A 12,281-nucleotide genomic window follows, 5' to 3' on the forward strand; every position below is an offset into this window, starting at 1 on the left:
CTGTTTTAGAGCTATAACACTGACTTACCAGGAGCATCTTGGCGTGACATACCTAACACTTACAGAAGATCCAAGTCCCCGTATAATTATCCACAATAGGTGCTCAATTTCATTGCTTCTAAAAGAAAACTTCAAAGGTATGTTGTTTGCAGGAACTAAAAAGTGTACTTTTGTAGTATAAATGATTTCACTTTATCTCCAGTGCGAAGATGAATTCGGTATGTGTTTTGCTTAAAACACGAACTTTATGCCTGCATGAAAGTGAATCTCAAATCTAGTGATTCTGGAGCACACTAAAACCTGGAAGCTAATGAAATTAACCAGTAGGTAATGAGGCTGCAGGCTTTTGGGACTCTGTGGTTCCAGCTACCGAAGTGAACTGGTTGTAGGAAGCTAGGAGACAGTGAAATTTTGTTGACATCAGTTCAGTCCCATGGAACGCTTACATTTCCTCAGATTGGCAAATGCAACTACAAAAAAAACCCACTAGCTACAATATATGAATGTAACAATCAGTGGAAAACCACTTAAATAAATCTTAATAAGAGAAAGAAAAGAGAAAAAAAAAAAAAACACACAGACAACTCCAACAAATAGGAAAGTGATGTTTTTATTTCTTAGTAATATTTCAGGCAGAGTATTTTAGAAACTTCTTAGTTTGTGCATATATAGGTTTGTTTTCATTTAATGTGGATTTTAGAAAGCCCTAATCTTATATATTTTATATATAAATATTTCAGATACACCAAAGTTTGAAGTTTACTGTAGAAGGATTCCAGCTGAATGTTCAGTTCATCATGAACTTTACCATCAAGTCTCCAGCTACCCAGACTGCAAAACAAGAGATTTGTTACCCAGCATTCTTCTGAAAGTGATGTCATCTGATGATTTAGTAAATGAATGGAGTGATTTTGTGGACATCAACAATCAAGGAACACAAGTAAATCACTACAAAGTATTTCCTAATTCACAGCATAAATCTCTGTCTTTTTGACCTACATCGTACAGTGTTCCTCTGCAATTTGTGTATCCTTTCTATTGGCTTTGTTGTTTGCTTTTTTTTTTAAAACTCTCGAGACCTCTCCTTCCTAAGCCTCTTCCTGTGGAATTTTTAGAATACAGATACGTACTTGGCAGTCACTGATTTTAAAAATAGTTAGGTCAAAAATTCCAGCTTGGTAGTGCTGAACTTTTTCACTTATTTTTGATCAACCTGGCAAGTCCACGGCATTCTCTGGAAAAATAAGTCCTGAAAATTTCTGGCCCCTGGAAGCAAAGAATCCCAGAAGATCCAGGAAAATTGTTCCATTTGGTAACTTCATTACATCGTGTAGGAGTCATCGCTGTTCTCCCTTGGTGTCTTCACAGAAGCTAACCATGTCTTTATAAAACAAAAACCAAAAAAATTCTTTCCTTCTGTTATTTTTCTCCGGTTTTGAGGTAAATGAAAACTTCCTTGACTGAAGTAATTCTTTTTGATGGGAATTTTTTCCATCTTTGAAGTCATTAGTTTACATGGAATCAACATAAACTGCTTGGCTCTTTGAAAGAAATACTAGTTTCAGATGTTTTCCCCGGGGACCAATCGCAAAATGCTCTTGATTATTGAGTGTTATGTTATATAGCAAGTAGTTCGGTTTCATTCAGCAAGCCACTCAAGCAATGCAAGGTTTCAAATTTCAGTCATTAATGTTATGCCAGACCAGGGTTCTTTATAAGTATCTGGCTCCTAGGAGGAATTAGATGCTAAGACAACATTTGGGGATCATTGTCTACTTGAAGAACTCTCCAAATAAAAATTGTAGCCTTCTGTTATTGAAGTTTTAGGGTATACGTGTAGGGAGTCTCCCAGGATTTCTCATTCAGTCTTTCCCTTAGGAAACTGTAAATATATATAAATAATGCATCTGCTAATAGCCTTAGATTTGACTTCACATACAACTTAGTTAAGACTGAAATAATTGGTACTTTAGAGGATCTCAAGCAATTTGCACTCATTCTATCTCAGATAGATACTTGTTAATCTTGATCCCCTCAGGAAGAAAAAATAATTAATTTACTAAAACTTAAGGTAAATATCTCTGCTACCCATCATCAGAATTATCTGAAATCAGAATTAAAATGGCCAGACTTTAAGATCCATGAGGATTTATAGAATAACAAGATTGTACTAGTAAGTCAGTAAATGTCCTTTTTTCCACCAATGCAGGATGGAGAATAACTTCCAGATAAGCAAAGGATTAAGCTTGATATATATAAAATAAGTTATTTTATATGTAATTCTCGGGAGAATCGGATGTAATTTGATGAATGAAACTTAATAATCTGTACAATAAATAACAAAGCTAGAATCAGTTTAAGTGCTGATCCTAATGAACTTCTGAGAGCTTTTTGTTATGTTGGCTTGTGAACAACAGTAAAGACTGTTCAAGACAAGCAGCTGCTTATTTCACTTGTGTTAACCCATCATCTTTGTGCTGTTCCCTTAGTTTGCTTTCCTTTAAATGATAGCTCCTGTCATTACATTCTTGTAAATAATTGTGTTGATTGTAGGACTAGAAGAAATCAGAAGCAAGCTTGTGTTAACAAGGACTGCTGCAAGTTTTCCAGACTTGAAAGGACTTCCTTATATTCTGGAAAAATACAAAATTTGCATGTAAATACTGCATAATTAGGCTCCAAAAACAATGTCTTTTTTTTTTTTTTTTTTTTTTTTTTAAACTAGACTATGTATCATAGAATCATAGAATTATAGAATGCCTTGAGTTGGAAGGGACCTCAAGGATCATCAAGCTCCAACCCTCCAGCCGCAGACAGGGCTGCTAACCTCCAGATTTAATACTAGAGCAGGCTGCCCAGGGCCCCATCCAACCCAGCCTTGAACACCTCGAGGGACAGGGCATCCACAGCCTCTCTGGACAGCCTCATCACTCTCTCTGTAAAGAACTTACCCCTGACATTGGCCTTCATCATAGGTCCAAAATCTCAAATTAAAATTTTCTGTTTATTCTTTATTAATATAACTTCCTCCCTGCAAGCATGTCTTGCTTATTCCTGTAGAAGAATATTCTTATGTAAATGTATTCATTGAAAGGATGATGTGCAAATTTTGTCTAGCTATACAGTCGAAATACTTAAAGTTTCAGAGCTGTTATTTTCTGAACTATTGAAAACTGTTTCTTTTTTTTCCTAAACAGTATTATGACTTGAGTAAAAGATCTCAATTAGAATTCATTAATAGGATTTATTGACATTGTGACAGATTAAAAACAGGAATTTTAGTAGCATTCAGTCTGTGTTTTAACTCCTTCCACTAGGTTGTGTTCTTGACTGGTTTTGGCTATGTTTATGTGGACATCGTCCATCAGTGTGGAACAATCATTATAACATTGGCCCCAGAGGGAAGAGCAGGACCCATCGAGATCAACCTCAACAGGTACACAAAGCAAATAAAAGACAGTAGAAGCATAGCCAGATAGCCCCAAGAAAGACAGTCAGCTTTCTAAGTGTTAACTGACTTACAGACTTCAGCTTTACTGTTTGTTTTATTTAATATTGCTACATTCTCCGTGGCGAATGTTTAGACCACATGTTATGTTTTGTATATCACGGTTAAAAAAAGACAATCTAACATCAAAAGGCAAGTTGCTTTAGGGTAAACATTACATGTCTGATACAAAAAGAAGTCCTGAGTTGTTCATTTAAAAAAAAAAAAAAAGCATTTCCAATCATAATTAATTTTGAGTGCGTTCATAGATTTAAAATGCATTTAACCAGATCCTGTTATCCTTAATCATATGAGCTCCTGCTAAACTGATGGGAAGCTTGATATGAAAGGGCTGTAGAAATACTTTTACACCCTATAATTAACTGCACCTGATTATAATGCTTTTTCTTAGAATGCTTCCCTCACTTTCATAACAGACCACAGCCTGGTGCTCAGCTCAGTGTGATTACAACACTACCTATTTCTAACATGCACCACGCCTGGCCTCCGGCAGTGCTGCTACAACTGGAGCGGAATGTCTTGTACTGTTTTTATTTGAGCTATAATTAAGTATTAATCCCTCAGAAATTGGTCATCAGCAGTACATAATAGTTCACTTGCTAGTTAAACTTGGCAAAGAGCGCTTAACACTGGGGGGGGGGGGAAGCCTTCAATGCCATCACTATAAAAATGTCGTGGTGGTTTAGTTGGAGCGCATTCTGCTTTGATAATGTGAAATGGATTATCCATAATAGTAGCCTTCAGTGGTGGCTCCAAGAAAATCCTGAAACAGCTGAGGCTGTACTTGAATTATTAGAAAATTTTATTTGTCTACTTTAATATGTGGCTATATTGAAAATTTGATAGGGCAGTACTCTGTATATAGGGAATTCCTGTCCAATCTATCCTGTTGATTGGTAAGAAAGAGAGAAAAGTGGCGTAGATCTGTAATATTCTGCTTCTTAGGAGGTCTCCTTCTATCTTTCTATCTCCTTCTATTCGGGTGATACCCACGGTGGTGATCAAGGCTGACAGATCCCATTAATAGAGCTTACATGAGGAGTTTCCCGTGTTATTAAGTGCAGGTCTCCCCTAATGGCTTTTTTAAGCAAGATGCTAGCTAAACTCAATATACGTATAAAGTAACAAACTTATTTTTCTCTCACATCCAGAAGTCAAGAGCAGAGCCTGTTCTTGAAAGTGTTTATCAGTCAGCTAAGCCTTGCCGTGTTTGATGATATCACAAATCACAAAGTGTCATCTGAACTCCTGCGGCTCACAGCAGACAACGTTTTTCTCCACGTGGCTCCAACAACCAGCTACCTGAGGCCCCTGTCGCAAGAGTTCCAACAGGACACCGGGGAAGGCCTCCCACCATTTTATAGTCTGCAAGTGTATTGTGAGGACTTGCAAGTGGACAATCAGTTGTACAGCAAATCCAGTTTCCATTTTGCAGTCTTGCTGTGCCAAGGAGAGAAAAATGAGACCATGCAGTGGTCGAGAGCGAACAACCTCAGTGTTTCCAACAAAGATTTGGAAAACTATAAGGAAAACTGCTTTATAAAGCTTTGCATTGCTTTTTCTGAAGAAGAGAATTTCATGTTTCATGTGAATGACCTTAGCTTTGAACTGAAACCAGCTAGGCTCTATGTGGAAGACACCTTTGTTTACTACATTAAGACTCTTTTTGATACATACCTTCCAGAAAACAGAGGCGCTTCGCAGTCCGTGAATACTTCTGGTACTACCCAGATACTACCCAAACAAGTGAGAGAGCATGCAAGAGCTTTAGTCAAGCCAGTGAAGTTAAGAAAATTAACAATACAGCCTGTTAATCTGCTTGTCAGCATTCATGCTTCATTAAAACTGTACATAGCTTCAGATCACACCCCTCTCTCCTTCTCCGTGTTTGAGCGAGGACCCATCTTCACCACTGCCAGGCAGCTTGTCCATGCCTTGGCCATGCATTATGCTGCTGGAGCACTTTTCAGAGCAGGTCAGTACTTTTTCATAACCTGTAATATTTTTATTAGGTGCCAGGATTCTGTAATTGTCTCTCAGGCTGAGTAATCTAAATGTTAGCCATGCAATTACTGTTTGGTAACGATACAATATTTTGAGACGTATTTCACATCCCACCATGTGACAGAAGGGAAATAAAATGGCCGAGCAGACACCAGTGAAGATTTGTAAAGCTGTGCTAAACATTAGCCAGCCGCCTGAAGGCTTTACTAAACCCTGAACACAGCATAAAAATGTATTCTAGCTGGCTTAGGTTTTGTCATTTTATGTTACAGTGCTAGACAGAATCGACTCACATTCCTCACATAAACTCCCTAAAACTACATTTAATCAAATTATTCAGCATGTTGCTCTGCATTCAGGAGTAAATTATAGCCCTGAATGTTGTTTTGTTGTTAAAACTCCTTTTGGCTGCAGTTTATGATTAGGAATCTGTCTTTCTTCATACAGCCTTCATGCTAAACTGGCACACAGATGTTTGCTGTCCTTTGATCCAAGAACTATGAAGTTTGCTGTTACTAACTTTTTCCCAGATAGGATCAATAGTGAGCAATTAATCTGGGAGGTTAGCAGGTACATTCTGTTTCCTGTAAATATTAGTTTATAAATATAAATCTATAAATGATGAAGTTATATGGTATGTAAATTCTCCTGGTGTGCAGCAGATTTTGTGCCTTAAAGATGAAGAGCCTCTTCATGACCTCCGTGATCACACACAAGTCACATATTCCATACTGAAAGTCTGGGTTTATTTCCCTGCGTATTGATTTTCTGAAAATCTGATGTATACATCTGTACTTGCAGGAATAGCTGTGACCTGATCTCTGTGCACAGTTACCAGAAATGTATGCATGCATTTCAAGCATCTATAAACAGAAATAGTGAGCTGCTGATCTGGTATTTCACTTTTTTTGTACCCAATTTGTACAGCTGATTATGACAACTGCTTGTACAGTTGCACACCATAACGTCATGCGTGGATTCAGTATTTCCATACATAGTTGCTTGCAAAATTTGCAGGTTTTGCTTTTTGCTACTTGTTTGGATTTGTTTTACAGTCAAATCCCATAGTACAAAAGGAAAGATCTAGTTTCTTGTTAATTAGGGGTGAAAGTGTGGCCAGTAGTAGTCCCCAGTGTGAATGTCTGCCCACAAGTGGATGGGGTGGTGCTACCAGTGGTGATAGACTGCAGCAGGAAATTGGGGTTATACTGGCTTTTCATCTGCAACATCCCAGGTGAGGCACATGTGCTAGTTACAGATTCCTGAGCCTGGTCTTGGTGTTTCCTCCTGCACAACTCTTGCAGAGTGCAGCAGTGCACAGGCCACCCCTTGCTTTGGGCTCATGACAGCCTGAAATCGAAAAGATTTAGATACTAAGAAATAAGGTTTGCTTCAGGGTAACGCCTGTTCAGGAAAGCACATAAGCTTATATTTAGTTATTAATTAAATCCCTCTCAGCATTAAAACTAATGTGTATTTTGAAAGGAGTTACCATGATTAGAATGGTGGCTTTTGTGTGTGTCTGCTCGATGAGACAAAGCAACTGCTTTATTGCAAAGGGTTTGTCAAGCTTGTCATAAGGCTGACTGTGTCAACAAAATTAAAAAGAAAGAAAAATTCCAGTAGAAAGCACTATATAGTCTGCAGACTGAATCCTTTCCTCACTCTCAGGTGAATTACAGGTCTTGGATTGGATTCTTGTGGAAGAGGGCTTGCTCTGCTACATTTAAACCATGTTAATCTTCTGCAAGATGAGGGGATGTTTGGCACCCTTCTGCTTACCACTGTCCCATGCGTAAATTGTTGTAGCATCTGCACAAACAGCATTTTCACAAAGATGTGTGCCTCTACTCCCTGTGAGATACAGTCCTGTTTTACCTCCACGTGTATGCAAGACCATTGCCACTGTGGGGCACGATTGGCCCCACAGTCTCTTAATGGGAATGTATCAGGCCGCACCGTGTGCTACAAAGGAGCAGTCAGGTTCAGGGTCTGGTAGGCAACGAATGGGACTGAAGAGCTCTACTCAAACATGCTGATTAGAATCATAGAATCATGGAATGGCTTAGGTTGGAAGGGATCTCAAAGATCATCTAGTTCCAACCCACCTGCCCCACTGACAAGCATTGCTTGTCTTAATTTAGTGCAACTTGCAATGGAAATCTCCCATCTATTCTAATTAAGGTAGCTTATATTTAAAAGTTATTAAAAATCTGTTTGAAAATATTACTGCTATCAACCACATCTAGCCCTATAATTGCCTACAAAGGAAATGCAGTGACTTTTTCCTAATGCAGTCATAATCCTTCCATATTAGTGGATATAATTACTAAGCATACTTTGGGAATTGGTAGCCTAACATGACACTGTATGTTTGCAGAGCAACACAGAACTTGTGAATTGAGCGATTAGTCCCAATTCATCATTTTTTTGTTCCCAACTTACTCCACTCCTCTTCCCTGGGTTGTGTTGTGCATGCTTACAATGGATAGCCATGACTTTTGCTCTCACTGCTGACCAAGGAGGGCCACCGCAAACTACACTGCTCTCTCGGGGCACTGCTTTCACTGCTTCCCGAAACTGACAGCCCACAGGCTGGGACCAGGTATAACAACCCGTCCCTGCAACACCAGGCAGCCCCTCAGGTTTGCAATCAAGCCGTTTCACTCCTGGTTTTATTATGGCTTTCCTGGAATTCTGGCTGGCCAAGCAGGTGTGTGGAACTGGCGTGGGAGTGCTGCTCAGCTGTTGCAGGCATTACCTCGCTGTGTCCTGCAGCTCCCTCCCATCACTTCGCACCATCCCATCACTGCTTTGAGTGACTGGTGAGCAGTCAGGCACTGCTGTCCTGTCAAGCCTGCCTCAGCCGGAGGGATCAAGCTGCAACAGTGTCACCTTGGAGTATGAAGCAACTGCTTCAGGAATGCCAAAAGCATTTAAAAATAATGAGATGCATCTGGCTGTAAGGGATTATTGCAACATTATTGATCAGAAAAAGCAGAAAGAGCATCTTTTCCATCCGTACATGCCTCCCCGCCCCTCCAGCTTTTCATCACTTCACACAGTGGCAAGCATAATTTGTTAAAAATATGACACGGAGGGAGTAGCAGGCCCGGCCTGCAGCGCTGGCTTCCTCTGTGTCCCCAGCGGCGTGGGCTGCCAGTGGGACGGGATGCTGCTGGGCCAGCGGGCCTGAGCGCCCGGGGCCACTCCGCTCGTCCGGCTGCCAGCAGTTCTTGTTTTTTGTTTTCATAGCACATCCCACCCACTCCCTTATGTCCAACGCGATTCCCACTTTTTATGCTGCTTGTACTGGAGCTCTCAACCTGCCAGGGCTGAAATGTGGGACAGATTCAACAAGAATAATAGATTTTCCGGGAGCTTAGAATGATAGTATGAGATTAATTCATTTCATATGAGTAACATTTTCTCTTCTGTTGAGTTTCATGATTCAGCCTTCCACAGGAGTGACTGGGAGGGGTTACTAGCAAACAAGGAAAGCATCTGGATAGCAGGAGTGTGCGGTGACGGGATGGGAATGAGGAGGGCAGTGCAGATCAAGGGCCCTCGGCGGGAGAGCAGGAGGCGATTCTGTCTGTCCATCAGCCGTCTGTCCCCATCGTGCCTCATGTGGCTCTGACAGTGCTAGCTTGAAATTCTTGATGCTGAGGCTCAAAGAGCGGGCAGTTCCCGTTTCATGTTTATTGCCGTCTTTGAATCACTCTCTCTGGACCACCAAAAAAAAAGTTCTGTAGCACTATTTCCCTAATAAATTCGCTGCCAGCCAGCCTGAGAAAGACAGGACCTGCAAGCAGCTTTCTAGCAAGGCTCGCACAGATTGCTGCATGCTTGGCCATTCAGCAAGCTGCTGGCAACCTTGCATTTATATAGGAAACCAGATCCGCAGATACCTCTCATGGGATATGCGTAGGGAATACTCCCCTATGAGTAACCTAATCAGCATGTAGATGTCATTGCTGTTTACACAACTGTACTGAGAAAAAGACATTTCTCTGGCTTTCACGATGCTTTGAAAGAAACTGATCAGCTTAGAAAAGTTGGGGTGGATTTAAAATAACTTCTTAAGCACTTGTCAAAAATCTGCATCCCCTTTCATAACACTCCATCAAGCAATTGACCTCCACACTCCTGTAACGCAGAACACTGAATCAGTGTAAACTCGCTGTCACAATTCTATCACATGAGGATGTGAAATCACGACACTGCCTTTACAGCGTATGGAACTGACTGAGCAATCTGAACTTTCAGTGCCGTCCCTCTGTAGCTGTGAGAATCCAGCATCCACCTCCCTAACACACTTTTAGCAGAAATACGGGAAGCTCCTGGAAGGAAGTCATTCTAAAGCTATTTGCAAGTTTGCCAAAAGGATTTCTTTGATTTACGAAGTATGAAAGATTGCCATTTTTGAATTCGTAGTGGATGAGTTATTTCCCGTGTTTTGCTCAAAGGAAGTTCATAATGCGATGAATTCTAGTGTGAAAAAGAGAATTAAGGAATAACCTTTTCACAACTGCTGCTTCTGCAGTTTCTGCAGGCATAACATTTGTCTTGTTTCTCCACACAGGCTGGGTTGTTGGATCTCTGGAAATCCTTGGGAGCCCAGCTAGTCTGGTGAGAAGCATAGGGAACGGCATAGCTGATTTCTTTAGGCTCCCATACGAAGGGCTGACCAGAGGCCCGGGAGCATTTGTCAGTGGTGTTTCCAGAGGAACAACATCATTTGTAAAACACATTTCCAAAGGTAATTCTCCTACTCTGACTCTCCTACTGCTGCTTTGTTGTCATGCACTGTTAAAGAATGTGTTAAAATTTTAAACAATATTGCTTGCAGCTTTATTTGGCTTGCTAGGCTGCAGCGAAATGCTGGGAGGGTAGCAAAGCTCATATATAACATCTTATGTATTAAACAGATCACTGCTTAACTACGGTGCGTAAGAATGTTTCAGAAACTTCAGAATTTTAAACCTCCCACTGGGAAACCCAGCTTGGCTCAGCCAGTATTTCATGTGATAACTTCAGAAATATCGAAGGTGTTCTGCACTTCTGCTAACCATCAGAAATCCTACACTGTGTTGCCTCATCGTATTTATTATTTCTTTAAAAGAAAGAAAGAAAAAAAAAAGTAGATACAGTTGTCATAACTGTGTAAGTATGCGGATGGGTTTTGACAGAAGGGCAGAGCTGGATTTAAAACACAAGCAGCTTTTGTTTTGCAAAGTCTGTCTAAACAGTGCCATCGCGTGGCTTTGGGCAGCCGGCAGAGATGGCTGCAGCTGCTTGCTGGTGAGTCAGGCTCGCTCAGGAGACGTCCTTGCGGGCTCATTCTGTACATATTTGTTTGCCTTCCCATCGCCCCCCCTCTATTTAGGTTAGACTTATAGAAGTGTGGGACCTAGGGAAGGATGTTCGGATGAATTGCTTTTCCCACTGGCTGGGCAAACCTGGTGAAGGCTAATGTAAAAGGCGTGATGTGGACCGTAGAAGCAGCGTGGTGATGCTTCACAAATAGTAAAGAATGTTACACATGGGCAACTTTTCAATTGACTTTGCTGTTCTGCTCGTAAGCACAGTATTTCAGCGAGGCAGTGAACAACTCCGTGTTTTAAATTAAAGCATTTTGATCCAGACCCAAATGTATATCTCCATCTATTTAGGTACACTGACGTCAATTACCAATCTGGCAACAAGTCTTGCTCGGAATATGGATAGGCTGTCGCTGGATGAGGAACATTACAACAGACAAGAAGAATGGAGAAGGCAGCTTCCAGAGAATCTGGGAGAAGGACTGAGACAAGGGCTCTCTCGTTTAGGCATTAGCCTTCTAGGTAACGTACCACTAAATATCAAGTTGAGTGATAATACTGTTTTCTGATTTGCTCATAAGCCTTTTCTACGGGTGTGTTATAATTGCAACGTCTGCTGTTTTTCTGTGAAATAGTCACACTGCGTGTGTATGAGATATCATTTGTTTTTATCAAGGTTTAGTGACTTCGGTGTGTGATTTTTGCTGATAAAATAATTGCAGATACCAAACAAATTTGGACTCGCTTTCTTTGTGAAATATTTGCATCAGAACCTGATGTAAATCTCAGAAAAAAATAGTATTCTGCCTTGGGCAGGGTGACTTGTAACTAAGTCAGCACAAAGACGTCATCACGCTGGTGTTTACTTTTCAGTGAGTTATAGGAATGCCTTCCGAAGCTGATTGTTTTTGATGCACTGTAGATATTAGGAATTCTCAGACTTGTTTGAAAACGACTTGAACTGAGCACAGATGTGAAGTAAGCTTTGGTGAGGAATTCTGCTTTTACGGAGAGACCCAGATCATCCCGATTCAGTGTAACTGTGTTAATCAAGCAGCCAAGTGGTTTGATTAGAAGTGAAGATTGCTCCAGCCTTTTCAAAATAGTGCCTAAAAATTTGAAGACTAACCCGTATTAGAAAAGCCTCTGACAGGGGTTTTGCAGTACGGGGCTGGATTTTCTATGTTCCTTCTATTTGTCACACAGCAGAGGAATGCAGTGTTGTATTGTTTGGCAGACTTCCTCAGTGCGTCTTAAGGAGTATGAATCCCTTAGAGATCAAAGTGACCAAAAGCAGTCCAGTGCAAAAGGTTAGAAGAGCTGAAGCTTGAAGGGATTTGTCCTCTTTCCTAATCTTCAGTAGTGTACACAACTTCTAAATTTGCAACCGCAACCCTGAAAGCCCCAAAGAGGAAGTGGTAAAAATGTTACAAGTTTGGGTTAAG

At 40.7% G+C, this 12,281-nt stretch overlaps 1 protein-coding gene across 5 annotated transcripts in view; it reads left to right on the forward strand.

The window, feature by feature from the left end:
- VPS13B (vacuolar protein sorting 13 homolog B) overlaps positions 1-12,281 on the forward strand; it is a 415,034-nt gene that overhangs the window by 385,974 nt on the left and 16,779 nt on the right. For all 5 annotated transcript variants that reach the window (XM_052704440.1, XM_052704437.1, XM_052704439.1 and 2 more), the window contains exons 53-58: positions 10-137; positions 741-940; positions 3,318-3,436; positions 4,660-5,483; positions 10,098-10,274; positions 11,188-11,358. In XM_052704440.1, the coding sequence (XP_052560400.1) occupies positions 10-137; positions 741-940; positions 3,318-3,436; positions 4,660-5,483; positions 10,098-10,274; positions 11,188-11,358 (1,619 nt within the window). The remainder of the gene's footprint in view (positions 1-9; positions 138-740; positions 941-3,317; positions 3,437-4,659; positions 5,484-10,097; positions 10,275-11,187; positions 11,359-12,281) is intronic.

Source organism: Tympanuchus pallidicinctus, unplaced genomic scaffold (genome assembly GCF_026119805.1).
Source record: "Tympanuchus pallidicinctus isolate F22 unplaced genomic scaffold, pur_lepc_1.0 scaffold5, whole genome shotgun sequence".
NCBI classification, from domain to species: Eukaryota; Metazoa; Chordata; class Aves; order Galliformes; family Phasianidae; genus Tympanuchus; species Tympanuchus pallidicinctus.